Here is a 27,205-nt window from a genome sequence, read left to right as displayed (position 1 = left end):
GGAAAGGAGGCTCTTACAGTAGCGTGCGCGAAACGCATAGTATGTGCTTTTTATGTCTCTCGGTGTCGTTCGCCGTTCCCGCTCGCGTGGCCGCGGGCCAGATCCGCGTAGTTCAACGGTGAGATAGGACCTGTCTAGGCCGAGCTAGGTTGACTGACTGGGAACAGGGTTCTGCATGGCTTGCATATTAGGCCTGTTCTGGTGGGGTCGACGTGAGGGATGAAGAATGGAGACGACGCGATGCTCCAGTCGTGTTGTTGGTTGACTCGGCTCTACGATTTTAGAATAGGTAGTAAGCATAAAGCAAGGGAGCAAAAGGGATTCAAGCGATGTTGAGAATTCGGGTGAGGGAATCTTGCGGGACTGTAGACGAGATTAGTGAAGCTCAAATCTTGATGTTCTCTGGCCCTTTGAGAACAGATGTTTGGATGGATTTTCGGAAGCAATAAACTCTCTATTGTGATATCTCTCGGCATGCGCAGACATCTGTGAAGGATGCATGCAAGACGGTAATGCAGCTACCGGTACAAGGATTAGTTCAACTCTACGGATAAACTGTTGGCCAGATCCTCCAGAGTAGAATCTCATTAATTTGGCCTGTCCTTGTCGTCGGGACTGGCCCTGGACAGGCGACAGCCGTTTTCAAGATCCAGCACATGGGTGACTTTTGCTCTGGGTTGCAGGCATACCGTGGCCAGTCAAATTATTGGCACCACCAACAAGACTTGGGCGACTTGATGCAACGCCAGGTCGCACAGGCCAGCTTCGCAGTGTTGGTGACACTCCTGCGGCATGCCGTGGGTTGCTGATGAGATGGGTTCCTCAACACGACCACAGACCTGATACAGCGTAACATCAAGTGAGATATCGATCATAATCAGATGTCACAACCGACCGAACTGCATTACCACGGGCCTCGATTCTTAATTCTGGCCGTATTTTGTGATAGATCGACTAGTATGACCCCGACGACACGGTATGTCAACTCGTAATCTTTGGAATTGGCTACGCCTCGATCCTTTGAACTTGGCTTACTACGTAAAAGGGAGCCTTCAGGGTATCAGAAAAATTAACCGATAGGAGCATAAGAGATGAAATTATTAGGGCAGCTTAGGTCACTTAGACTATGCTTCTTAGACAGGTACTTATTTTTATAGCCTAAGACTTAGGAAGCTAATATTTTTGCTACCTACTAGGGAGCCAAAGCTTCAGGTTCGAGAAATTTCTCTTATTTCTCTTTTCGGCTGTGGCTTGAGGCGGTTTCATACACGTATGAAAACAACATCGGTTGTTCCCAAAGAGTATGGGGTTTTCCTACTCGAGTCTCACAACATGAAGTAGCGAGCCTCTTGATGTGTCTGACAAGCGGCCCATGACCTGGAGAGCACGTCAATATTGCAGGTTGACGCTAGTTTCGAACCCAGCATAGCAGCGGCTTGTCTTGAAGTAACACAGATACATCTCTGAGATGCATTGTCCTCAGGGCGTCAGAAAAATTGGCCGCTGAGAACATAAGAGACGAAATTAGTAGGTCATCTTATGCCACTAAACTATAGTCTTTAGGCTATTTATTTTTGTATCCTAAGACTTAGGAGGTCAACTTTCCTGCTACCCAGTAGATTGTCAAGAACAGCAGTGCATTAATATTAGATCCGGTATCAAAGACATGGGCTGATAAAGGTGACTAACTATGACGGGTGCTCGACAACAGATGCTGCGCGCAAAAAGAAGCTGTCTTTTTTTGCCACTCATGATCTGTCCATTTTTCCATTCTATTGACCCAAAACTGGAAATCACATGAGACATCAAACAGCTTCTTCAAACAGATGCGCTTGCAACCTGCCTCTCTAAGCGACCCAGGCTCGTATGACTGCATGGTATGACCAGAAGAAAGCAAGGGAGGTTCTTGTTAGTGAACCCTAATGTCATTAGCGGGATGAAAACGACTTGGGCCCGATCCTTGACAGCGTTTGATTGATGGGATTGAGTCCTGAAAAAGCTTAGCAGAGACATTGTTCAAAGCGATATTTATGAGAACTGATGAGAAATTTGTCACAAAAGCCATCGTCAGGCAATATATGATCTTCAAGGCAAAAAGGCCATGTAACCCGAAAGCAGCCGGACGACTACTATTCTTGTAAAGAAAAGTAAACCTAACATTAAATGGATATTTTCTGTCGACCATGGATAAATTGGGCTTCCTCTGATTGCACAGTCTTGAATGATGCTGGGGACCATGTTGATTACCTACCTATGCATACCTTGGCACATGACAGTTGGCATCATGTGACCACACTCATGTTTCGTCTCTGGTAGGTTATTACGTCGATAGCTGCAGGTCTTGACACCAAAAACAACTGAAAACAAGGGGATGGGGAGCTAGATATTATAATGGCTCCTCTTACTTGGGGCAAGGGCAGGCCGACAGGGGTCTGTAATCCGAGGAGGGAGTGGACAGTCGCACGGCCATAACAGGCGGGGAGTCCCATGCTCAGTCCACCAGGAATGGCCAATGAACAGTCATGCCGGAGACAAAAGAAGCAATATGCTATCCACATCCTGGTGTCCTGAACCATAAGGACAAGGGCTTGTTAAAAGGTCACATCCGCCGAAAGGTTTTCCGCAGCACTTCGCACAGATTTCCCCAGGGTGGTAAAGAGCAACGGTTTTACAGAGCATTGCTTTCAAACCTAGGTATTTAAACCTGCAGCGAGAGATTTTCTGGGAACCAGGTGGGGAAGGGACCCTGTTAGCTCACTTGTGACATTGGAAAGCTTACTGTATCTTCCTGGAGACGCGGTGTGTCAGATTTTGTCCAAGCGCTAGCGTCAACGCTGAGAGTTGTTGAAGAAAAGTCGTTGCAGATCAAGAGTTTGAGATCTGGAAATGGCATCTGGGCGTAAATATTCGCGAAGCTGGCTTCTTGTTTATCTTCCGGCACTTGATGAAACTCGCTCGATGCACAGGCCGAGAACATGCCCGTGCATATTCATGGTGTCGGTAAGAGTGCCGGCCGGAGATTTGCCCTGCCCTGTAGTCACAGCTCGCTAGGTACTGTAGTATAAAGAGAACGAGCACGGAAAGTTGCAACTGGGCTGTTGAGTACAGAGGAGTGGATGTGATTATAGTGGGAAGCTAAAGTTGACCATTGGGTACACGACTGTCAGTAGATCTACTCTGTATTGACACATCTATTCGGACTTGCAATCGATTTTTGAAAACCCACTGTTGTACACTTTGCGCTTCTGTCGTCATGCAAGGACTCTTCAACGATGATCCAGTCGGAACCTCTCCATGATAGTCATGAAGGGCCGAGGTCGGAAGTTGCCAAGGGCTTGCGCGTTCATATCCCGAAACTTCCTGGGCCAGAGCGCCATTATTCGATAGAACCACTATGTCAATAGTTGTCCTAGGAGAAAAGGGTTCAAGGGTCCTGATGCAACATATGACGCCCTTGGCAACCAGCTTATAGTCACTTGTAAGTAGCGGGGAACCGACCTACCAAATTGTTCAGTACCTACTCTGTACCCATGTATGAGGTCCAATGGTTCCCGTCGTAGCACGTGCCAGAGAGAAGCCATCTTGAATATGATCTTCTCAACCATGCTCTGTACCTGGCTGATGTATGCCCAGCTTGACAATCAGCTTGCAATTTTGGGACGCTGCAGTCTTAGTTCGACTGCATGTAGGTTGAATCTGACGCTCATTCATACGATCCTAACAAGTTGATGGCTCATAGAATATGTTAGCTATGATTGTGGAATGCTGGGCATATTGTTTTGCTAGCCTGAAGATTTGAGAGAACATGGATAGGTCCAGGATCATGGTTGTAAGTGGTGACGGCTACGCTAAGCCAAATACGACTCACTATAAGAAGAGGGAAGAGAAAGCAAAGCACCCACCATTAGTTTGAACTAGGGCTATTGTGGGATATCCGGGGAGAAAACAAGCCCAACGTCTGGCCTCTCGGGGAGAGATCAAGGGCCGGGATCTCCCTGCAGTTGTGCTTCTAGTTAGCCCTGCTCGGTAGTGGTGTCGCTATTCCGTAACATATCCTTGGCATTCCAAGAGCATAATAGGCTCGGCGTTCTTCTGAACAAAGAATATTTGAAAAGGGTGGTGTCATCAATGATAACGCTAATGATTTGATGTGCGAATAATGAAGCGAGTAAGATAGTCGCAGATGGGTTTGAGCCATAAAGGAGGCAGAGACTCGGATCAAACATGAGAGTTGTAAGAAGGGTCTGAATTCTTCCTTTGTTAAGCGTCGCCATGTATCATCATGTTGCTCATGTTTGGATTGCGTCCTCCATTGAGTTGCACTCGACGAATATAGGAGCAAGACTGGGAGTATTTGAAGTTGCATGGGGTGTGGCTATCCGCAGGAACTTGAGTGAACGCTTCCATTTTTGGTAAACGTCCGTGGCGTCCTCGTTTCTCTTCATGAATGAAAAGCAAGTGCAGGTAATATTCCTGTGATTAATCAGGTATGGCCAGGTATATAGCAGAGGAGTTGAATGGTTGAATGGCTTGTACGGTTTTCGGAAGTTGAAGGGAGTTAGGTGGAAATGGAGCCTGGGCAGTTCGTCTACTAGGTAGCAGAAAAATCGACCCTCCAAGTTTTAGGGTACACAAATAAATAACCTAAAGAGTATAATCTAAGCGACATAAAATGACCTAATAATTTTATTCCTTATGCTTTTAGCGGACGGTTTTTCTGGAACCCTGAGGTTCGTGTCCGTTCAAGCAGGGAGAGGGGATCTAAGGAAGGGACCCGGCGGGAGTCAAGGGAGTGAGGGGCGTTAGCTATGGGTGTGCGGGGTACTAGGTAGCTACTAAGGTAAGCTAGTAAGTGCCTAGGGCGTTGCTATCCCTGTTCCCTCGTCCCCACAACAGCCACAGACGTTGCGCTGTACGTATCGCACCTCCAACGTCGAAGTGGGCATTCCCTTCCCTGCTGGATATCTTAGTACCTATTTTAGCTTATAAGTCTCCCTTTGTCCCAGACTGTCTCTCATGATGATATTGGACGAGAGCAAGAGTCTTCTCGTTTGAAACCTTTTAAGATTACAGCATTCCAAGAAAGTTAACTCTGTTTGTTTTTCTTTTTTTCGTTGGAAATCTCCACACAGGCAAGGCAGTTGGTTCATTGTAACGGCGGCAGCGGTTGGAAAGATCCAGGCACCGTTTGCCCTCAGTGGTTCCTTGTGCAACCCAAACATCACACACAGATTCCTTCTTTCGACATACACTCGCTCCGTTGCACCTGCCGTGTAACATTTCTCTCATTTTACCGGTCTGCACTACTACCTTTACATCTCGCACAGCATCATTTTGGTGCTCCTCTGTTGCTTGCAGCTTGTAGCGTCAGCATCGATATCGCCTGCTACAACGGCGGAAGCACAGCTTCATTGTGGTGAAGCTTACAGGACCCAAAGACATTTACAACGCACAACACCAAGCAGAGTAAGGGAGACAAGCGCACTATATCGCGATACCAACATCGAAAATATCCCTGGAGCTCTCGAAACATATTCGACTTTCGCTCTCTCATAACCGAGTCGTCCTAGGATTTTACGTCGCATCTGCCCTCGTGGATATGAACTATTTCGCTCTTTATTTCTCTTTCCTTATCACTGTTTGATACAGTCACACCTGAATCGTCACCGAACATACTGCGCCATTCAGCTTTGATTCTAGTACGAACTGTTTTGCTTGGATCTCACAGAATACCAATTTCCACCGCAAGTGGCTCTGGTTCACCTCAAGAGTCACTTTGGCGTTCTCTTGCCTCTTCTTTTCCTCCATTCAGAGCCCTTCATCGCATCGGACCAGGTATGTAACAATCAATATTTCTCTTCTTGTGCACCTCCAAGCACGAGGTAGCCCTTGGTTTCTATTCCAATTCGCTGACAACCCTCGCCCCAGTCACTCTGCGCAACATCGACTTCACTTACTCACAAATTAAGGTTCAAAATGGCCAATGGTTTTGGGAGCCTCGAGCGCTTCTTCGCGAAGAAGAAGACTCCAGCTGCCTTGAGCGATCATCATGTACAGGCAGCCCAGCCAGCTTCCACCCAGCCAGCTTCTGCCCCTCCTACTATACCGCAGTTTCCTTCGCCTTCTTTCATCCGCCCAAAAACTAGCCGCATGGCTGCGCGAGAAGAGGTGAGGAAACCGCCCGCGAGCCGAGTTCCTTCTTTCCCCGGTTCTGGTTCTCCTCATCAAATGGACTTCACCAGCTTCCACAGCCCTATATCCCGGTCGGATTCTCTCCAGTCGCAATACTCTCCTCTCAAGGCTTCTTTCATGCCTATACAAGCAGACTCCCTCTCAGATAACTTTGATGTTTGTCAATTCCCTCGACCACCAACGAGTCAAGGAGGAACTTGTGCCTCATCGCCTACTCGCGATCGAAAACCATCTATGGAGGCTCGTAGTGAGTGCAGCCTCCTGCATCGATCTCCTAGGAAGCGAGCAGCAGGCGGCTCGCGGCTCGAGACTCCTCCATCATCGGACCTGGAAGATGAGGCTACCTCAAGCCCTCAATACTTCCACGACAAGGAACTTCCGGCACTGCCTCAGCGGAAGCCTCCAACCCCAGACTCTTCTCCGGAGCTTAGACCCCTTCATATCGCACAATTAACAGCATCAAAGTCGATCGACATTCTCAACAAGGCTGTCTGCAGAGACATTCGACGCCATTTTGCCGAGACTTTGGAACAGAGACGAGTACGCAAGGCTGCAAGTCTGACTAGCCAGGATCCCTACACGAACAGGCTTTCCGTCAGCAGTTCTACGCTCCGAGAACCAGACTTCAACGAGTTCTTTGAACTAAGTGATGATGACATTGCTGAACTAGCCCCCGAAGAAACGGCGAATGTTGACACATCAATGCCCTCAGCTATGCACTCTGCCCCTGGTTCCAATCGTTCTTCTTTGCTAGTATTGACTCCTCTTGTTCATGCCAGCAAACCCGCCGTCGCCGGCGCCTTTGAGGCAGCCAGAATTGCCGCACGCTATGAATTCGACTTCGTTTATGTTGTCAACTTGTGGACTGACTATTCTCAACCTCAATCTGATGTTTCCACCGGCTTGTGCTCTCCAGGAAAGAAGTTCAGACCCTTGGCCGGTCGTCTTCTCGCTTCCTATGGAATGGAAAACGTCAACGCGCCAGTGCAGATCTCAACTGCGAGCCACAGAAAGATCCTCAAGACCCCGGGATGGATTGAGTACAGGCCTCAAAACTTCCGCCATGATGAGTTTGCAAGAGGTTATGCTCATGCATTCCACACCGGCCAGGGGTCAGGAAACGGGTCGGTCGCCTCGAGAAACTCAAGCTCTTCATCCGCATCAGTACAACCATCGAACCCCAACCGTGGAATCGTCTTTGCGGCGTACCGTGCGCCACGAGCTGACGGGAGCCTGGCTTGCACCAAGGATGATCTATCCAACCTACACAAGGACGCAGAGGCACTTGTCGAAATGCTTGTTGATATTAACGTAACAAACCAGCTCCGCGAGCCCCGATCACAGTCTCGGCAATCCGAGGAAACAGGTCCAATGCCAACACGAAGGTTTGGCTTCTGTGAGGCCGACAGCAGCGGACATCCTCAGCAAATATTTTTGCAATGAGACATGTTTTCATGACATCACTTCTTTTACTATTTCTACGAAAAGCCATGCTTGGCAACGTTACGATACCGAATCTTCTTTTTTTGTTTGCACTCGAGATACCTGAATGGGCGGTCAGCAATTGTTTTTTACTATACGTTACGATCATGAACAGGCGCTACGGTTTCTTTTGCCAGGTCATGCATGTATGTCGGCTCAGGCTCATGGAACACGATGATGGAACTCAAAGGCAAGCACGCTTTTACGCCTCGTGTGAGGGATAGCGATAGTTTGTCACTTATCTGCCACTAATGGGCAATGTGTGGATGGAAACAGAAAACGTGGAATGGTTAATGGTGCATCGTGGTTAGCAAGCTTTAATGAGTTTTATGTTGAAACACATGTTATACTATGATAATACAAATGATCAAGATAACTACTACCTCTTTGCTACTTGACTCATATCACCGAGAGTTTATCTAACTAGCAATAAGAATGATTTCTATATTCGCAATTTTGCTTTAGAGATTTCTTTAAAACAAGTAGATTTGGTTTCATGACCAACGCAGCTAGCTACCTTTCTTTATAGGAGCGACGACATTATGTTAGACAAATTGGCCCTCAGAAGCATAAAAAGTAAAATTATTTGATTACTTCATGACATATAGATCTAAAGTCTTAGGCTATTTATTTTTCTGCCCTAAAACTTAGGAGGCCGGCGTTTCTGCCCTAGGATTTCCATCACCCTCAGAAGCTATCCGAATAGCATATTTCTCATCATCAAGAGAGTCGATTTTGAATCGTACACTGCTGTAACGATCGCTCTCAGAATCTTCCTCATCGCCAGAAGAGATGATCGTTGGGTCGGGACGTGAGCCGGGGCCATCCGTCTCTGTATAATGATAAACTTTACAGAGTCCCAACCCTGAATTCTGTCTTGTAGTTCTAGATCTGGCATTGAGAGCAGTCTGCCCACCACTCATTAACGACGAAGAAAACCCTCCTGTTTCGTGAACGGGCCTCAGTATAGTAGAATAGTTGGACGCTTGAGGTATAAGAGACGGAATTCATAAGTCGGTTTATGCTAGTATTTAGACTATAATTTTAGGTCATTTATTTTTATATCCTAAAACTTAGAGATCGCTTTTATTTGCTACTCAGTAGACGAGACAGCAGTCGTTACCTACGTATCATCTTATTATCAGTATTGTTCCTCCTGAAAGAATATGTACCAGCGAGTTGCGTTTCTTGGTTCCGGTGGTATGGACACTTGTATTCGTCTCCTCAAGCATAGATACCACTTCAAACCGACGTCGTCTCGCAGGCTTATACCATCGAAACAGGTTCTCAACATCAACTTGCGCCAACGCTTAATAGTAGCAATACATACTGAATGATATAGATTCTGGATTCAATAGCAGTAATGCATTTACATCATCCTTGATATAGATATTTATAGTTGGGTACTGATACAGGTCTATATTTAAGTATTTTGCTCATTTGAACGTTGAATTTAATGTTGTGAGTACCTGTCCGTTTGTAAAGGTACCTGCGTATGCGTATTGCCTTAGACACATCTAATGGTTGAAGGGGTTACCCTTATTACTGTCGAATATAGTCATTTAAATATATGAACTGTGTATAATTATTCCAATTACTTGCGATAATGGGTGCATTGTCTCTTCTTGTGGGTGAAATCTTGGGGAATTTATTTGTTGTACTATCTAAGTATAGGAGCATCCATCCATCCACCCATCCATCCATTTTGTTTGCTTTTAGACCATTCTGATCCCATTCCACCTACGTAGTAGAATCAATAGCTCCTTGCTGTATTGCCGTGTTGTTTCCTGCATTCCAATTGCAGCCTTTCTTCTGCTAAGCCCTCGCGCACAAGCGCAGAGGATCCATCATTCAGTTCCTTGGGGTCGTCCCTTGGGGTCGTCCCTTGGGGTCGTCCTTCGTGGTTCATCCCTCGGACTCGGACTCGTCACTCATTAGTCTCTCTGGCAGTGGTAGGCGAGCTTCTCGTGCCTGGCGCTTCCTGTCCGGTGTTGGTGATGGCCGATCTCCAGTCAGTGCCATCCATAATTTGCTAGATAGATGGTCTTTTTGGATAGCATCGCGCTTGATTCGCATGGACCCAATTTCCATGATCTTGACCTCGTTCTCTACTGCATCAAGTCTTCCGGTAAGAGCCTCGATTTCATCATCTCTGGTTCGGGCATAGCAGGACCAAAGATATTCTGCCTGCTCAGTTTGGGCCTCATATGCTCTGGTATATCTTTCATCCAGAATTTCAAGCTTTTCGTCGATGGTTTCAGCACGCTGGGCTGCATCTGCCTTTGTTTTGCTGAATCTCTTATTGAAGTCTGTGTTTTTCTGGTTCAGGGTAGCAACGATGTTAGAGAACTCAGTTTGCATTGCTGCAGTTCTCTGAGATAATTCGATGAATTGCTCCTCCCGAGCAGCCAGCTGTTTCTTGACCTCAGCAAGCTCTGCTTTCAGATCTGTGACCACTGAATCCCTTGTAGTTCCGATATAGAGGTAGAGGAGAGGGTTACCCTCCATCATGTTATCTTCATCGGCGCAGTGATTGGGGTTACCTTCCATCGTGTTGTCTTCATCCATCTTGGAGGTGTTTTCAATAACCGAGAGGATCTGCGAGATGGCTGTATATATAGCAGCAAGATGGACAGTGATTCACAGTCTCTAGCATTCCCACTCATTAATGATTAATTGTACTTTAACTAACACTCTCACAAGTCTTCTTATTATATATCTTCTATCTAATATTAACAATCAACGAAGCAAATAGGGTCTGATTGTCCAAACAACAGACAAAGGCCTAGACAAGCCTTAGGTGACTCATACAGGCAATTCATGTGTGAATTGAGGCTATTGATGTATAAAGAAGAGGAAATTCCCTTCTGTTCAGTTAGATCTTCTTCCTTAGTTATCTAGTCTATATCAGCTTTTTTATACATGTTATCCCACTTTATAATACTCAGTTCTCTAGCCTATTGGTAAGTTGACCTCCTAAGTCTTAGGTTATAAAAATAAATAACCTAAAGAGTATAGTCTAAGTAGCATAAGCTGATATACTGATTTTATCTCTTATGCTTCCAGCGGCTAATACCCTGAGGGCAGAGCAGCATCTCCCACAAAAGCCAATCTCACTCCGAAAAATTCAACATTGCCAGGAAGCTCGCCAAACGGCTCCCGTGCCTCATCGACAACACCAAATCATGGCATAGGTATAGTCTTTTCGCCAGAACTGTCCACTAAGCCATGAATTCGCTACCCTTATATGCAAAAGGGTAAACAACCAACGCCTGCTACACAGGATTCATCACCAGATGTCACTGCACGGGATTCGCCAACAGGAGGAAAACGCCCTAGATCAGGAATCCCAGCCTCACAACGTCCAAAACCGAAGAAGCCAAAGAATGACAGAGCTCGTTTTATACAACAACAAATGGGGCGCAGTTAAAACCCCCTGCTGGCAGTGCTATATCTGAGGCCAGAACCTGCAATGGCAGTTATCTTAACAATTCTCCCTGAGCCGCTCTAGGACTGCAAGTTTCGCAAACGCTTTAGTGAGAAACTCGAATGTCTTTTTGGAGGTATACGCCTTAGGGTATCAGAAAAATTGACCGCCAGGAGCATAAGAGACAAAATAATTAGGGCAGCTTAGGTCACTTAGACTATGCTTCTTAGACTACTTATCTTTATAGCCTAAGACTTAGGAAGCCAACCTTTCTGCTACCCACTAGATACGCAACGAATTCGCAGAAAAGCTGCTGCAGTTGGAATGCAGAACGTGGTATGGTATGTAACCAGAAGCTGCCAATTCATACCTGTGACAAGGTTGGAAGGGGGTTTAAGGGAGTGGAAATGGAGGGATAACGCTACTGTATCTAGACGGTAGAAATAAACAAAGCCCCCGATTTTGATCAAAAGATAATAACAGGTGTTTTGGTACAATTTGAAAGTCAATCATGACTTTTCTAGCCTAAATTATAGAGCTCAGTTGTTCATTGCTGTACTAACAGAGACTCAGCTATCATGAGATCGACTTTATTGCAATGATATATTGTATTTTCAATCTGCGCATATATGTCACCGTTTTATAGTTGAACAGTATAAATGCATTAGGAACCATACAGATTCAAATAATTGCGCTAAAGAGAAAGCTCTTAAGCGAGAGAAGAGAGCTGATAAGAGCAAGGAGAAGGTATGTGGACGGATTCACCGCAAGCATTAGAGGGATGATCAGAAGAGGAAGAAGGCTATCGAGGAACAAGCGTATCTATCTTCCAAACACTCTAAATACTCATAGAATCGTGGTTAATAGGATAGACCTTTATCTTTATTCCTTCTGATATGGATTTATGCCAACGTCGCCATGTCGAATTCCATGTTCTTGGATTGGTTAATTACAATCGCTTCAATCGACTCTACCCTCAAGATCCCGGACTCCCATGATGATTCTATACTCTTGACAAATGCAGAAATAGTGGCAAATTAGTACTTAGTAGATCGCCACAAACAAGTGAGCTAGTACACAACTTATAGGTAAAAAAAAAAAGGCGACTGCCCTAATTGCAATATAGTTAAGTAAGATTATCACAGAATCAACGCAATGTTACGATACCAATGTGCCTCATAGACCCCTGGAAATTTTCACCCGTCATCTTTACTTCCTCCCACTTTTTGATCAAGAACCGTGGAGACCACTGGTTCGCTCACGCATTAGCTGACGTCGAGCCTTGTCCTTCTCTGTAATCGAACGCTGTTAGCAAATGGCCATATTATCGTTTCACATTTTCAAGAACTATAGCTTACCCTTGTCATAAACCAAGAACTCGTGGAGACCAGCGCCTGCTGGTACCATAGGCAGGAGAGGGACCTTCTTGTCGGTAACAACCTCAAGAAGAGCTGGGCCGTCTGTGTTGATGAGCCACTCGAGGCTAGCCCGAACGTCATCTGGCTTGGTGACCTTTCTCGCCTGCACGCCCATTGCGTCGGCTAGCTTGATAAAGTCGGGGTTCTTCTGGTGGGTGTGTGCATAGCGATCCTCATAAAACAGGTTCTGCCATTGGGTAACCATGCCTTGCTCCTCGTTGTTGAGAATAATAACCTTGACGCCAATGTTAAATTGAGCAGCGGTGGAGAGCTCTGTTAGGGTCATGTTGAAGGACGCATCGCCGTCGATGTCGATCACGAGGGCGTCTGGCTTCGCTACCGCAATTCCGATCGCACTTGGCAGTCCAAAGCCCATCGTGCCTGTATCCCAGAGTCAGATAGAAGGGGCCAAGGCGCAAAACCTTCACTTACCTAGTCCACCACTTGTGACAAATGATCGAGGCTCTCTCCACGAGTAGTGCTGTGCCACCCACATTTGCTACTTCAGGTCAGTTTGTGTTCGTGATAGTGTTGGCTGCTCATGGGAAACTCACATGCTGACCGACTCCAGTAGAGATAATTGTCTTCTTGTCAATTTTAGAGGTGAGATCGCTCAGCTCTTCAATCAGGGTCTGAGGCTTAATGAGACCGCTGCCTCCCGGAGCGTCAGAGTGCTCATAGTTGGACAGGGGCCACTTGGCCTTCCATTCAGAAATCTTGTTGAACCATCCGCTTCGTTGCTCCATGCTTGTGGGTGTAAGCATAGGCATAAGCATCTTGAGGTTAGTAGCAACATCGCCCTCAATGGCCTCAGTTGCTTGAATGACCTTGTTGATGTTCTTGGGCAAGATATCAAAATGAATAATGCCGCCTCGCTTCTCAGCTGCTGCGGCCTTGGCATTAGGAGCAAATTTTGAAGTATTTAGGACAACGCGATCGTCAAAGCGCGCGCCAAGGGCAATAATCAGGTCGGCCTCCTGCATCGACATGTTGGCATATGCCATGCCGTGCATACCCAGCATTTGTAGTGACTTCTCGTCACGCTCATCAAATGCGCCAAGACCCTGGAGGGTTGTCGTAACAGGGATAGAGCACTTGTCGGCCAGCTCGCGAAGAAGCTCAGTTCCACCTTCAGACTGGATAATGCCCTGGCCAGCGTAAATGATAGGCTGCTTGGCTATCTTGATAAGATCAGCAGCACGACTGAGGGAGGCGTTAAGCTGCTTCTCCATTACTTGTTTGGCGGTTTGAGAAGCCATGCTTGGGATAGAGGGCAGGCGAGTTTGTGTCGGTATAGCCTTTCGAAGAATTCCGGCTGTAATATCCTTAGGAAGATCGATAAGAACGGGACCAGGACGACCGCTAGTAGCAATCTCGAAAGCCTCGTTAATTCGTCGCGGTAGCTCAGCGATGCTTGTAACCATGCAGTTCCACTTGCATGCACTCCTGCTAATGCCCACAGTATCACACTCTTGGAACGCGTCCGATCCGATGGCACTTGTCACGACCTGTCCAGTAAAGACCACGATGGGGGTGCCGTCTGAGAGAGCATCTTGCATGGGTGTGATGACATTGGTCGCTCCTGGGCCTGATGTGACGAGTACAACACCAGGCTTACCGGTGGCTCGTGCGTAGCCTACGATATGTTAATATAAACCTTGTTCAAGGAAGCGAATCGTACCTTGTGCCATGTGGCCGGCACCTTGTTCGTGTCGGGGCAGGATAAAATCGAAGTGTTTCGAGTTGTAGATAGCGTCAAAGACAGGAAGGATAGCACCTCCGGGGTAGCCAACTGGGACTAGTTAGCAGGTGGGTTCTCATTTGGCACTGTCGACAAAGATCAAGTTCGGCTGGAGAAGTGAGACAAACAAATATGCTTCACATCGTGTCTGAGCATCATCTCGTGAAAGATCTCGCCACCGGACTTTCCAATGAAACTAAAGGCACATGAGTAATGGCGCATTGCGGTTTGAGAGAGGGTTCTTACGACTCATCCATCTCGGGATTTGATCGGTTGACAAGAGGCTGAACATGACGGCGAGATTCGGGCTCCAAGTTGAAGGCAGGGCTGGGCACCGGGCGAGTTTGACTGTGAGGTAGATCAGCAACATGATGGAGATGAGATTGATATTGAAACGTCAGTTGACGAAGCGTGACACCGCAAACGAGGTTGTGAGAGCGTCGATAATCAAGAAAGACAACTGGAAACGTACGGCGCGGCAGAAGTGGTAGCAGTGGCTTTTGTTCTTTGCGTCGCGGGCAGCGTCGTTCGGGCCCTCGCGTGGCCAAAGGCACGAATAGCCTGTCTCGTAGGGCGACTTCGGAGCATCGTGGAGTAGATGTATGGGTTTGGAGGAGGAGGAAAGTCGGGGTGGGTGGTGAAAAGATGTCAATGTCAATTGCGTAATTGAGCACAAGCGCCCAGCAAAGAGCAAGAGAATTCAAAGATTCCAGTCTTTGGTTGTCTTTGCTTCGGAGTCGAGGAGGATTGGAAAAAGTCAAAAAAGTTGTTGGAGGAAGAGAGGGAGGTGGGAGAGGCTGCTGCTAAGCCTAGGAAGGTTTGGCTCTGGATCGGAGCGAAGCCGGACACAAACCTGGGGCAAGACTCAATTTAAAAAAAGAGAGGATGGCACTAAATGGTACTAAATGGCACCGCACCAGTCACTAAGAGTCAAGACATTCACAATCACCCTCCGACGTCGTCGTCCGGCAGTCCCGTAAAAAATGCGGGGGATCTGTTCGTGCCAGGTAGCCAATCGCGTGTGCGTATAGACGCCACCGGAGGAACGTGTGGTGGCGCACTAGAACCGTTGCACGGTACATATCTAGATCAAGGTATAAGCTTTAGGGGATAGAAATAAACAGCCTAAGAATTCTGACCAAAATATCATAAACTAATTAACCAATTTGGTCTCTTATGCTTTCAACGGCTAATCATGAGGAGTACATACTAGGTACTGACCTATGTAGCAGTTGCCACAAGCTCAGCACAGTTGGAGTGCGGCTATGCGGGACGACATCGGAGTAAATGAGCCCCCACCTCCGGTACACGGAGCTAGCCAATCTGCAAATCGGTCTGGGTCTAGACTCTTACAACTGCATATCTACTACTCAGCGGGGAACAAGAGCAATGAACACCGCAAATACAGTACTACCTCGAGAAGTAATCTGTAAACTCATCTTTTAACTCACTGGTAGTTCCGCGATACATGAAAAGTTTGGGAAACACTCTAACAATCAACCAGTACATGTTTTGATTTGCTATTATTGACAAATGCCGGAATGGTGGTAGACTGCTCAGTATATTTGCTGCTTGCTGCAAGCAAGTCAGTAGATGCACAATTGTTGTGTATAACAATAAAAAATGATTGCAGAGCGAGTTTCCTACCTCCTAGGCAGCACAGAAAAACATTTGCCGACGCTTTGCCTGCCTACCAGGCAAGTAGTAAAATAATAGGAATTCAAAGCAATCCAGACGAAATTGTTAGTCCACTTTTGCCATACATACACTAAAAGTGATCTCATGTTTTCATCAACTCAAACTTTCATTCCTCCAACACAAATACAACACAGACACAGCTACCACATGCAGGCATCAGACCGACTGACTTTTTAAGCAAATACACAAAGGCGCCAAGTTAAATACCTGAGTGTTCCCGGTCATTCACAAAATCCGATACGATCAGATCGCGGCCCCTCATTCAAGTAAGTCCGAATGGCCAGTGGTTTTCATCCGGAGAATAGATGAGTCGATGACATTCTGACACACTCCACAGGGACTATATTATATATACTATCGGTCTTGGCGATATTTCAAGAGCTCACGCTATCTTGTACTCTCCAGCATAACAACGGGCTCTATATCATCAAACAATTTATCCGCCCGGCACGCAGTACAGCCAGTTCAGACAATGGTATATCCATCAGTGTTCTCTGACTGAAACGGAAGAAGATGATCTTGAGCTTTCACAATACTCAGAGTGCAATAGAGTGTCCGATGAATACAGACTTAGCAGTTTGAGTCTGCCTTGCAACCACCTGTTGACGGACCGGAGGCGATCCAAGGAGCTGTGTATGCAGATCCAGATCTCAGCTACGACCAAGATGATGAGAATCCGGATTTTGACCCCAGCATACCCAATTGCGATACGGATACTGAGAATCCTATCACTGGTACCCACAACATCGAAGGTCATCATGCGAAGTACGAAACGAAGTGTCCGAAGGCTTTAACAGACCAGATCTGGAAAAACAAGCTGCAGGAGATGTCGACAGAAGAACTCGGGTCTCCCAAGGTCAAATGCATCGCCGACCTGGTCGTGAGAGTCCAGTCTGATTACCCCGGAGAGAAGTTAATAACTGCATCTGCCTCTGTGAGATTCCTCGACATACTTGGGGAGTACCTATCACGCCTGCTACCTGCGCTTACAACGGTGCATTTCGACGGGCGAACCACCTCAGTGGGTGACCGAGTGGAGATTGCCAATAGGTTCAATTCCGAAGGTGGCGGTATCGACCTACCGGAACTGCCTTAAACCACCACGAGGGATGTTGGCCACTGGAGGCATAAGAGATGAAATTGGTAAGTCAGTTTATGCTATTTAGGCTAGACTCTTAGGTTATTTATTTTATATCCTAAAGCTGGGAGGCTAATCTTTATGCTGCACTTTAGCCTCCTGAACAGAGCGATCCTGGACTCCAGGTCTTGGAAAAACAACACACATCGGCGCGACTCAGAAAAATCACGTTCAGTCGGTAGTCGCCTAGACCCGCATTTCCCTCTTTGCAGTAAATCACTACAACAATTCAATTACTGCAGTGAATCACTGCTGCCTAAGCTCTTGAGCTCTTGCGCACTTCTCCTCCCCCTTCCTCTCTTTTTTCATCCGTTCATGCCCTCTAGCTACACGACCAGCGAAAATGGACAACGGAGAGATAGGCCAACGACACAGAATCCATTATATATAACGGAGAGGCAGACTGGGCATTCGCCACTCAAGGAATCGCATATAGCACAGGCCAACGACACAGAAGTTCTAACCAGGTCATTCAAATCAGAGATGTACAGGCATCCCAGTTTTGCATCAAGGATTTAGCTACACTTGACACAACAGTAAGCATAACTGGTGATAAAGAACTCAAGCCAACAGACAGAATGTGAGTATGGCCTACATATACAACCTCCAGCAACTGACAAACGTTTCTTTAGCGAAAAACTTGCACTTGTCGTTGGAGAGTGTCTGTTAAGACCAGCCTCGGACATGCTGAGCAACAGAGAAAAGAAAAAGCCAACCGCAACTGATCTTGACAAGTTCGACTACAGCGTACATCGATGTCTGGGAACAAAAGACACTGCATTAATTGTGGCAAAGATCGATGCTAAGCAGCTTAATCTCTATCAGTTAACCAATAAGGTGGATGGGCTCTGCGATACCAGCAGTTGGGAAGAAACAGCAAGTCGGATCTCCGAAACTCTATGGTCTGGTACAAGGAGTTTGTCAACACCCCTCAAATTGAGAAAGCTTCGGGCCAATACGAAAGTATTCGAAGTAAAGTACGGGCTTATATCACAACATTCATTAAATGCCCTCCATTCTATGACTCTTGATGCAGGGCGCCGAAGGCATATTTTGCTTGAACATGTACCAACCACTAAACAACATTCATTAAAGGTCAAGAGATAAGGCAAACATCAGACTTGCCGACACAGGAACCTTCTATTAATCTAGAAGACGAACTTCAAGACAAAATCATGTTGGCACTCAGTCTCTATACTCAAACAGGATCGATTGATACTCAGGAACAAATTGCAGAAACAACAAGAGAATCATTAGGCTTATTCCCGGAGAGTCGCAATCCATCTACCGAAATGAACTTGCAGTGCATTCGCCTGCTTGGGGCTGGTAACATGACAAAGCGTACTGCATCAAAGTTTATCAAGGCATAAAAGGTATTTACATGCTTCCTGCTTAGAGTTATAAAATTGGACTAACAAAGGATAGACTCTGTGGCCTGATGCAGTGACACCAAGCACTGAAGACATCATTACACCCGATGTCATCCTCCAACTGGATAGAGGAATGCTCCAATGCGAGCCTTCCGATCCCCTCCATACTCCTCTTCACATACCCAACGCCTGGTACCGAAATTTTGTGATGCTATTTTGAGAATATAGCAAAATCCAACCCCGAAGGCGACACTGAAGAATTGAGAAGCACTGTGGCTTTGACGTATGAGCTTACAGAAGTTTGTGCACCTTCCCCTCCAAACAAGAACAAAAGTTACACCAATCCACCAAAACATTGGCATAGAATTCATCTCAAAACGTGATCGAGACACGAACGAATGATCGAGATTTTAGATGCCTAGAAGGAATTTTGCGCTATTTTCAAATTGATGTGAATTTGGAACAGGTCGCAACAGAAGACATCGAATTGGTTTTTCTAAAAGTGAGCCGAAGCTTGGATGCTCAGCTAACACGCACCTTGCTCCGAAGACTAGAGAACACTGTTGTTGTAATGACTACAGATACGATCCGGAGAAATCGCAACTACCTTGAGAAAGACGTTCAGATGATGAAGAACATGTTGCAAGCTCTAACAGTCCACACTGATACTGTTGCCCCTGCATCTGACGACAACGGAAACCACCCTGATTCTAGCATGGATACTCTTTCCGCACCTCTCACTGGCTTGCTACTGAACATTTAGCAACGAATATGAAATAATATAGATTCCAGAATCGATGGCAATAATACACTTGGACTCATTTATAAGCTAGAAGCTGCAGCAATGGCATTATAGCCCAGTTAACCTGGCCTGCCCTCGGAGCGACAGAGAAACTGCACCATGCCCTGAGAAATAAGATAATTTAGTTACTTTATTATATCTTAGATCTGTTCTTAGGCTATTTATTTTCTTTTTCCTAAGCTTAAATCTTAGTTCTGCTATCCCTGACCCATTGGACAAGCTTGCCCTGTGGTTCGACTTATTAAAATGCAGAATACCTACGTTGGGTAATGAAGGTGTCCATGAAAAAACTAGGATAGACGATGCTAAAAATCCCAAGTCTCTCCATCACTAAGTGGCCCTCGACTGCCATACCACAATGCCTTTCTATTAACAGCAACGCCGATATTCAACACATGGCGCGGTCTTGGCAGAACCCTGCTGCTCCTCTCAGAGAACTCATTCAATTCGATTGAGGACTTCCGTTGCGTGTTTCCCGTACCACCGCCACTCCAGGGTCAAATCGGCCGTAATGGCCCAGAAGGACCTCTCCTTCAACTTCTCATTAGTAGAAGGATTTTAGCTCGCCCGGAGTCAGTTTCAGGCATGCCTTCAGTCAACAATCATCACGAGATGGTTAAAGACGGCCTGACAAGGATGGTAGATCTTATAGTTCTTGACCAAACAACAGCAGGACAGAATCTTATATGGGGAGAGAATACATTGCCTCTATCGTCCCGGGCGGTAAAATAAGCTCAAATGAGGAATCAGATCCTCCGCGTGTCACAACAGCTCGCAAACCACGAGGCGCCGCTAAGCCCCTACGATACCTATGCAAAAGGCAAAGAAAAGAGAGTTGAAACGTACCCTGAGTTTGAGAAAGACCTCGGATTACAGATTCAAGAGCGGTTTAAAGACCAAGATGCTACAAACATGTCGCCTTGTCGGATTATGTAAACGTTTTGCCAACTCTATCAGGCTGTGGGATTCCTTCTGTGTGTCTAAGGCTAGAAGAACAAGAGACAAAATTTATAAGTCATTTTATGCTCTTAAACTAGACTCTTATATCATTAACTTTTGAGCTCTAAAGCTTAGGTGCTTTAGTTACCATAAGTGTCAAGTTTTCTGTCATCTCGAAACCTATTCGTATTTCGGCATTGAGATTTATTGTGCTTGGAGGTCCATGTTGAAGTATAGTATCCCATTGGCTGCATGACGCCAACCCCGGTATAACAATGACCCCTCCAGATGGATCTTTATTGGAGGGGCTCAACGTTTAGTCTAGAGAGCGTGGTTGATTGATTGTATCTGCCACACCGTCATACCCCCATCCAACTCAACTGTCGCAAGCTGCCCATCATGTCGGAACATCTTGCCGTGATAAGCTCAAAGAGCCAGTTCGACTCGCTTCTCAAGTCTTCGCGCATCGTTGTCGCTGATTGTGAGTTTCTTTCCTCTTGGACATGACCGATAGATACCCCACCACCCTACTTCCTCAGCATGTCCTACCGTGCGACCTACCTCTAGCTCTGGGAGCGACAGCTCTCAAACGACAGTTTATGAATATTAATGGAAGCTAACATGCCTCTTTTCTAGTCTATGCCGACTGGTGCGGTCCTTGCAAGCAGATCGCTCCCCTCTACGAGAGCCTCGCCCTCACACTATCGCGCCCCAACCTGGTCACCTTTGCCAAGATCAACAGCGACGAGCAAGCCGAGCTCTCCCAAGAATACAGCGTCTCAACTCTGCCTACATTTCTCGTCTTCCGCGATGGAAAAGAAATCGACAAGGTTCAGGGTGCTGACCCTAATAAGCTTAAGGCCATCATCCAGAAACTTGTGACCGAGGTCGACTCCCTTGGCGAGAGTTCTGGCTCAGGAAGCGGCGATGGAGCCAACTGGAAGGGTGCCGAAGCTCCCCGAGGCTACAGCGACATCACCGACCAAATAGAGCTCCGAGATCTCGAGGTTCTCAACGCCGATGAGGCTGCCGGTGGTGTCCGTGTTCTTTTCGAAGGCTCCAGGCCAAGCGGTCTTGGTAACGGCAAGGGAACATCCAAGGACTACGTTCAGAGCGGAGCCGATGACCAGCTGCTTCTCTACGTCCCTTTCCAGTCTATCGTCAAGCTCCACACTCTGCAGGCAAGTTCATCGCTTCTTCGTGCCATGTGCGCTCTGACTAATACATGTGTTGCAGCTCACCTCCCTCCCTCCCAAGGACGACGAAGATGTGATGCGACCTGGCAACGTTCACCTGTACATCAACCGCACCCACAACCTCGACTTTAGCGAAGCCGACGATACCGACCCCACACAGGCAATCGAGATCGGTCCCGAGGACTGGAACGCTGACGGAACAGTCAACCTGAGCCTGCGATACGTCAAGTTCCAGAAGACATCGAGTCTTGTCATCTACGTCCAGCAGGGTGAGGGCGATGGAGAGACCGTACGTCTCGACAGAGTGAGACTCATTGGCGAGGCCGGAGCCAAGCGCGAAATGGGCAAACTCCAGAAGGTTGGTGAGGATGAGTAAAGAGAATTTCGGATAGAATTGGACGTCATGTCCTGCAATCAAAACCTCTGCGCATATGGAATGAATGCGCTTTGGTTACGAATGCATTCAGATCATCGAGATGGGCAATAGGAGTTTAGGAACAAAAGGCTAACCATGTCATCATCATAACTTGGGTTAGATAATAGACCAGTCACATTAATCCGTAACTGCACTATTTCCAATTCTACGCGTATGGTGACTGCCATGATCGTCCAGACATTTCAAACAAACACCAAGCAGACAAGAGTCGCATGCATGCATATACATATCACGAGGTGAAGGTTTTGGTATGTCCTGCCTCCCAACCACGACCTCGGTGTGATAGAACACCGAAGCCAAACGATGGTAGGGCGGGCCTGCAATTTTGATTAATCTGGGGCATAACTGACGCTGCGATTGCATCCACGGGAACAAGGATTCGAGCAACACGGGTGTAAAATTTTCATGTTATGCCAGCCGCACGAAGAAGAAAAGAGAAAAGAAAAAGCGTAGCTTCAACAACGCGTTCGAGATTTTATGGCTGTCGATGCGGACTATGGTCCGTGCGTTTTCTGGTTCTAACGGCTGAAAAAGCTTCCGGGTTCCGAGATTATGACGAGTTTAGGGTAAGTTGTCGCGAAAAGGTGGTCAACAATTATCAACAACTGAATGGAATTTCATTATCGCACTACAGAAGAGTTGAAAATATTTTTTTAATTTGTCTCTTTTCCCTTAGTTGCATTAGAGGTCAACGGCCTTGGTAGCAAATGTGGGTTGTTGACCGTAAAGTACCTTGGGTGTCAAGCTCACAGAAAACTTGGTAATGTTTGTCCCGGAGGTGAAATAATTTAGCAACTTCATGTTGTGTAAAACCCGTCCTGGGATTGTTGACTTTCAGTTGCTAAGCTTCTGTCCGAGTTTTCTGTCATCCCCTGACAAACGTACAAGGTTGTTTCATTTGGTTAGAACTCTATCATAGTGACCGGGACCGAATTTCCTATTCTCCAGTAGCGCCTCTAAATCGTCACCACGATCAGTTGCAAACATTACACTTCCCCGATGATGGTATCAAAATAAAGCAGTAAGGAGCGAACCAAAAGCGGCAATCCTACCATTTTGGGGTTACTTGCGATTTAGTGAAAAGACCATCATAGGTTGAGCCTCGAATGGCCCTGTATTTACCTAGCCAGTCTAGACCCTACGTGCTTAGATGGCGATAACTTGGCTAATCCTTAAACTAACGACCATTTGGTTATATATAGAATTTATCCGGATGTCATAGGCCTGGTATGTTTCTTCTTGGGGAATTCTCCGAACAAGTATCCTATCAAACACAGACTGCAGGTTCTAGGAAGTATCACGAGGAAGGCCGTGCTGTCAAGGGGGCATCAGACAAACCAACACCAATCTTCAAGGCTATAATCCAAATAATGAGAATGGATGCCCAAATTACTATTCCGTCTCTGGTGCCTTTGATTCCATCACTTTCTGTCAGTCGTCGAGTCTTCAACATGCCAGTGTGCGGAGATCTGGCCAACAGGCCATGCTGTCTCAGCACGTACAGCCCCCAAATGGTGAAGGATATTACCTCTACTACATTGAACGAGATTGGTGACATACAATCCAAAGCATTATATCTGAATGCCTAGAGTATGCATTCTCTTCAGTTCCTGCATTCTGTGGTAGTAAAGAGACTGACCACTATGGAGTGCAAAGGCATTCAGAGAGCCAGGGTTCTCCCCAGAGATGTTAGAGAAATATATCAAAGGGTTGATTATACAATAACTTAGGTAGTTGAAAAGCTATAAAGATAAATGTTTTCTTCCTATTTGCAGTGCTCTGTGCTTTCTCATAGATATGTGATCTTGTCACTCATGCTAATTAGTTTCCCCGATGTATGTTTCTATGAGACTCCTCCGACTCTGAACTCGGAGCTGGCCAGGCTTGCTGGGCGCCAGAGATTACAGGGTTTCATGTCCTGGTTAAATGCTGTGTGATTATCCTCCGTAGCTCTTCAAGCTCAGGCCTGTACGAACCCCCAACACCCTTCATTCGCCATTTCAGCTACGACTTACCGGATCGGGCTGAAATACTTCGACAAAGCTACCTAGGTAGGTTAGCTGACCATAGGTTGTCGGATGCTACAGCACTGCCGGTCGGAGAGAATCGTCCTGGTACTGTCACGCACCAGCTTGTCCATACGCTACTGCCTGATTTGTAATGTCCATGATCGTCGTTGCAGCCTGCAAGTGCCGCAGAGAGCTTTTAGAGGGGGAAAGAAAACAAGACCGGTATGATCATGCAGATCTTATTGCTTGTTGGTCAGAAAGTTTTCTCTTTTCTCACCCCGTTGTGACTGCAAAGGCAGTGGTTGCCTCAGGGGTGAAACGTTATGTTTGCTTTCAATCGAGTAGGGGTGACACATTGACGAGATCCGCACCTCAACCAGTACATAATAGAAATTACAGATGATTTTCCAGATAGATATGTGATAAATGCCGCGTTGTTTGTGAACAAGAAGCAAACTAGGTAGTCGGTATTTAACACACTTTAATGTAGGTACCTAAATGTAACCGACTGATGGCGATGAGGCATCGAAATCATCCACTGTCGCCTTATTCCGTTAATTTAAAGGCAGGTCCATGGATTTAGACATAATTCTAGCGAGTAAAGCAAATCCAATAAAAGTTGCTGCGACCTGTTACCTGCCTCCCTCCGCTACCGGCGGCTAGGTAGTCTTTCTCCCCAGCCCCTGACAGTTAACGGAACACCGGATGACAGGTTACTCCTTCCACACGTATCAATCATCGCCCTGCGTACAAGCTTACCACCCATGATGATCAATATGGGAAACTACCTTGGAGGAACCTGCCCGCAGAGAAGGCTTGGCCAAGCTACTGCAATGCAAGCGCGGAGTTCGAGGAAACAGACACTCTGCAGACTCTGACCACGTCGTTGAGCCCCCTCCTCTCCTATAACCAACATATTATTGTGCCTCTCAGAAAAGTGGCCTTGGGGAAGATCCGTATCATCTCAAGAAACAAAGTGGTTTTCTTTGTGCACCCCAACACCCCTGAGTCCACTACTAAGTATTCGTTGGTACGGGTCGATCATCCGCGATTCGTGGGCGAAAAGAGCAAACACTAGCGGTTGCGAATCATCCTGAACATGTCAAATCTCTAGTTCTACTGGCACGAGCGACTTAGATCTGCGGGAAGCTCTTTTAGGCATTGCGAGACAAGTTAAACCCGCGGGGCAAGGGGCGGAGACACATGCAGCCACACCAGTGCCGGCTGCTCAACAATCTTGTGAGAACCTTCGTTATCTCCACTAGGTGATTGAAGTGACGATTCTTCGGCCTGGTACATCAGGGACAGGATAATGTCGACAGGATAGTGTCGACAAAGTTGCCTGTTGCCCTTCCCTGATCAGGCCGTCTGCCGAGTAGTGGAACATGGCGTGAGCGTACGCCCTACCCTGCTTTGCCAGGACCTCAACAGTGGGAGATGAGATACTCAGCACACCTCATTGAACGCTCAAGACGCCACTATCCACAAGTCTAGTGTTCTCAAAAATTCCCATGATGATCCTTCACGACTATCAAGAGTGCCAAGGGGAAATCATGTATTCATGCTCAAAGGTTACAGGCTTTTGACTCTCTTCTGCAGAAACGAGTATCGGCCAAGACATTGTTCTACCAGTTGGGAACTTTCCCCTTCTTATCCTTGCCAATGTGGATTATACATATGGGTTTAGCACAGGGATCCTTCACATACTCCTCAGCGGGAGAGTATCGAGAAACAGCTTGAGTCCCTTTTTGAATAAGCTTGCGAGTTCCCACAATTACAGAGTCCCTTCGATGGTCTGCGAGGGAGCAAACGCAACAAACCCAAGCATCGTGTTAGTCGAATGACTATGAGGGCTGCAACTCAACGCTCACCCCTACTTGAGGCACAGTTTCGGAACTGCCTCACCTACCACGTGTCATTTCCTTTGCAACGAATTCCGAAATGCCCCTCAGAGGCTGAGAACTTTGAACGTGAGTGGACTTGAAGGAAGCCGTCTGTATCAGGAGATCGGGAGGATGACGAAGTGAAGCTCAATTGTGACCCCACTAATCATGAACAGAGGCGACCAGAACAATGATGTTAAAATATGTTTACTCAACACTGACAAGAAATACGAGACGAGCGATGCCAAGACATCTTTCACCATCGTTGTGATGGGGCGGGTGTATTAGATACCGAGCGTCCTAAAGGATCTGAACTGGACGGTAGTTTCCAGCGCCACAGCATTCAAGAGCAACTAACAACGCAAACGCTATGTCGGCAGGTGCTAAAGAAAGAAGCGCATGGTAGCAATGCGAAGATACCGCCGAATCCTGCAGGAAAGAGAAACATGCAGTATTGCCACTTTCACATGAAATGGACTGTCAACAGTCATCTTCCATGTGCATATGTCAGAACAATCGAAGATGATCGGGATGTGGGTGCACTCCCGCTTTCTTTTCCGTCAATTCGGGCTATATACAGGCGGCTCTAACCTCGTCTGGGCCAAGGATGCGAGCTGCGCGTGCGTTGGGTTGACATGGTGGTCTGAGCCTGTGAGTCTTGATAATGAATTACGTTAGGGAATTTAGGATTCTGTCTACGGTTAAGTCCAGTGCCTACCTACCTAAGCTAACGGGGCTACAGTACAGTAGGGGAAGACTTGCAGAGCTTAGAAGTGGTGGATTCGGTTAGGTCACTGGCAGCTTCCGAAATGAAAACCAAAAAAATACCAAAAAGCTTGGTATTCGGTAGTGTTGGTACGTGGCGCACGGCATACAACTGCACATGAACGGAACGTGGATGGCGTTTTCGAGAAGGCGCTGTACCTATCATGGAAGCTTCAAGAGGGTGCAGCACAGACACAGTTGTCTCGCCGGTAGATGATGATGGCTAGGGCCGAATGCAACTGTCCATCCTATTTGGGATCGGTAAGTGGCGACTATTGGTCGCGCTACGAACGCACTAACTAGTGTCATGGAATCCTTGATGAATTGCCAATAAAAGTTAAGACTGGGCGTTGACACGCACACACACAGAAGTAAAGTGTACACGCGGTAGACTAACCTCACCACTCACTGTACGTGCACAGGCTACTGTAAAAGGATTGACAGACATGATTGAGTCTTGTTACACTCTTGGTGCGGCTACTGCTAGCACTTACATTAAGTTTAGCAGAATAAAGACATGACTACTAGGCCCCAAGAGTATATAGCTGGTCTAATTAGCTGGGGGTCAGTCGATCATCCTGAACTCGGATTGCCCTAGGGAAGTTCTGCACCCATGAACGTTGAAAAGTAAATACACTCCGTGGGGGACTAATTAAAGGGTTCGCTGAGCTGAGCTGAACTTGACTTGACTGAACTGAACTGAACTGAA

General features: G+C 46.8%; 6 protein-coding genes across 6 annotated transcripts, besides 2 other annotated features; 3 read left to right on the top strand and 3 right to left on the bottom strand.

Moving 5' to 3' along the window:
• Nucleotides 1-5,976: 5,976 nt before the first annotated feature.
• FPSE_09044 (uncharacterized protein) lies at nucleotides 5,977-7,635 on the top strand (the record flags this gene model as incomplete). The annotated part of the gene is made up of 1 exon (XM_009262161.1): nucleotides 5,977-7,635. One exon carries the CDS (start codon nucleotides 5,977-5,979, stop codon nucleotides 7,633-7,635), a length of 1,659 nt encoding a protein of 552 aa, XP_009260436.1.
• A 686-nt stretch (nucleotides 7,636-8,321) lies between these two features.
• Nucleotides 8,322-8,808, bottom strand: FPSE_09043 (uncharacterized protein; the record flags this gene model as incomplete). The annotated part of the gene is made up of 2 exons (XM_009262160.1): nucleotides 8,322-8,506; nucleotides 8,802-8,808. 2 exons carry the CDS (start codon nucleotides 8,806-8,808, stop codon nucleotides 8,322-8,324), a joined length of 192 nt encoding a protein of 63 aa, XP_009260435.1.
• Nucleotides 8,809-9,351: 543 nt separating this feature from the next.
• Nucleotides 9,352-9,378: a microsatellite.
• Nucleotides 9,379-9,579: 201 nt separating this feature from the next.
• FPSE_09042 (uncharacterized protein) lies at nucleotides 9,580-10,242 on the bottom strand (the record flags this gene model as incomplete). Its single annotated transcript, XM_009262159.1, has 1 exon — nucleotides 9,580-10,242. One exon carries the CDS (start codon nucleotides 10,240-10,242, stop codon nucleotides 9,580-9,582), a length of 663 nt encoding a protein of 220 aa, XP_009260434.1.
• A 2,089-nt stretch (nucleotides 10,243-12,331) lies between these two features.
• On the bottom strand, nucleotides 12,332-14,848 carry FPSE_09041 (uncharacterized protein; the record flags this gene model as incomplete). Its single annotated transcript, XM_009262158.1, has 8 exons — nucleotides 12,332-12,393; nucleotides 12,460-12,900; nucleotides 12,952-13,018; nucleotides 13,074-14,155; nucleotides 14,201-14,311; nucleotides 14,389-14,456; nucleotides 14,507-14,608; nucleotides 14,733-14,848. The coding sequence occupies 8 exons, from the start codon at nucleotides 14,846-14,848 to the stop codon at nucleotides 12,332-12,334; spliced, it is 2,049 nt and encodes a 682-aa protein (XP_009260433.1).
• Nucleotides 14,849-16,430: 1,582 nt separating this feature from the next.
• FPSE_09040 (uncharacterized protein) lies at nucleotides 16,431-18,466 on the top strand (the record flags this gene model as incomplete). The annotated part of the gene is made up of 7 exons (XM_009262157.1): nucleotides 16,431-16,433; nucleotides 16,536-16,979; nucleotides 17,023-17,101; nucleotides 17,499-17,632; nucleotides 17,670-17,676; nucleotides 17,707-18,003; nucleotides 18,192-18,466. The coding sequence occupies 7 exons, from the start codon at nucleotides 16,431-16,433 to the stop codon at nucleotides 18,464-18,466; spliced, it is 1,239 nt and encodes a 412-aa protein (XP_009260432.1).
• Nucleotides 18,467-20,606: 2,140 nt separating this feature from the next.
• On the top strand, nucleotides 20,607-21,779 carry FPSE_09039 (uncharacterized protein; the record flags this gene model as incomplete). Its single annotated transcript, XM_009262156.1, has 3 exons — nucleotides 20,607-20,688; nucleotides 20,844-21,367; nucleotides 21,444-21,779. The coding sequence occupies 3 exons, from the start codon at nucleotides 20,607-20,609 to the stop codon at nucleotides 21,777-21,779; spliced, it is 942 nt and encodes a 313-aa protein (XP_009260431.1).
• A 5,381-nt stretch (nucleotides 21,780-27,160) lies between these two features.
• Nucleotides 27,161-27,205: a microsatellite.

The sequence above is a fragment of the Fusarium pseudograminearum genome, chromosome 1, assembly GCF_000303195.2.
Source record: "Fusarium pseudograminearum CS3096 chromosome 1, whole genome shotgun sequence".
Lineage (NCBI taxonomy): Eukaryota > Fungi > Ascomycota > Sordariomycetes > Hypocreales > Nectriaceae > Fusarium > Fusarium pseudograminearum.
The sequence above is the reverse complement of the archived record's forward strand: the minus strand, read 5'-3'. Positions and strand labels throughout refer to the sequence as shown.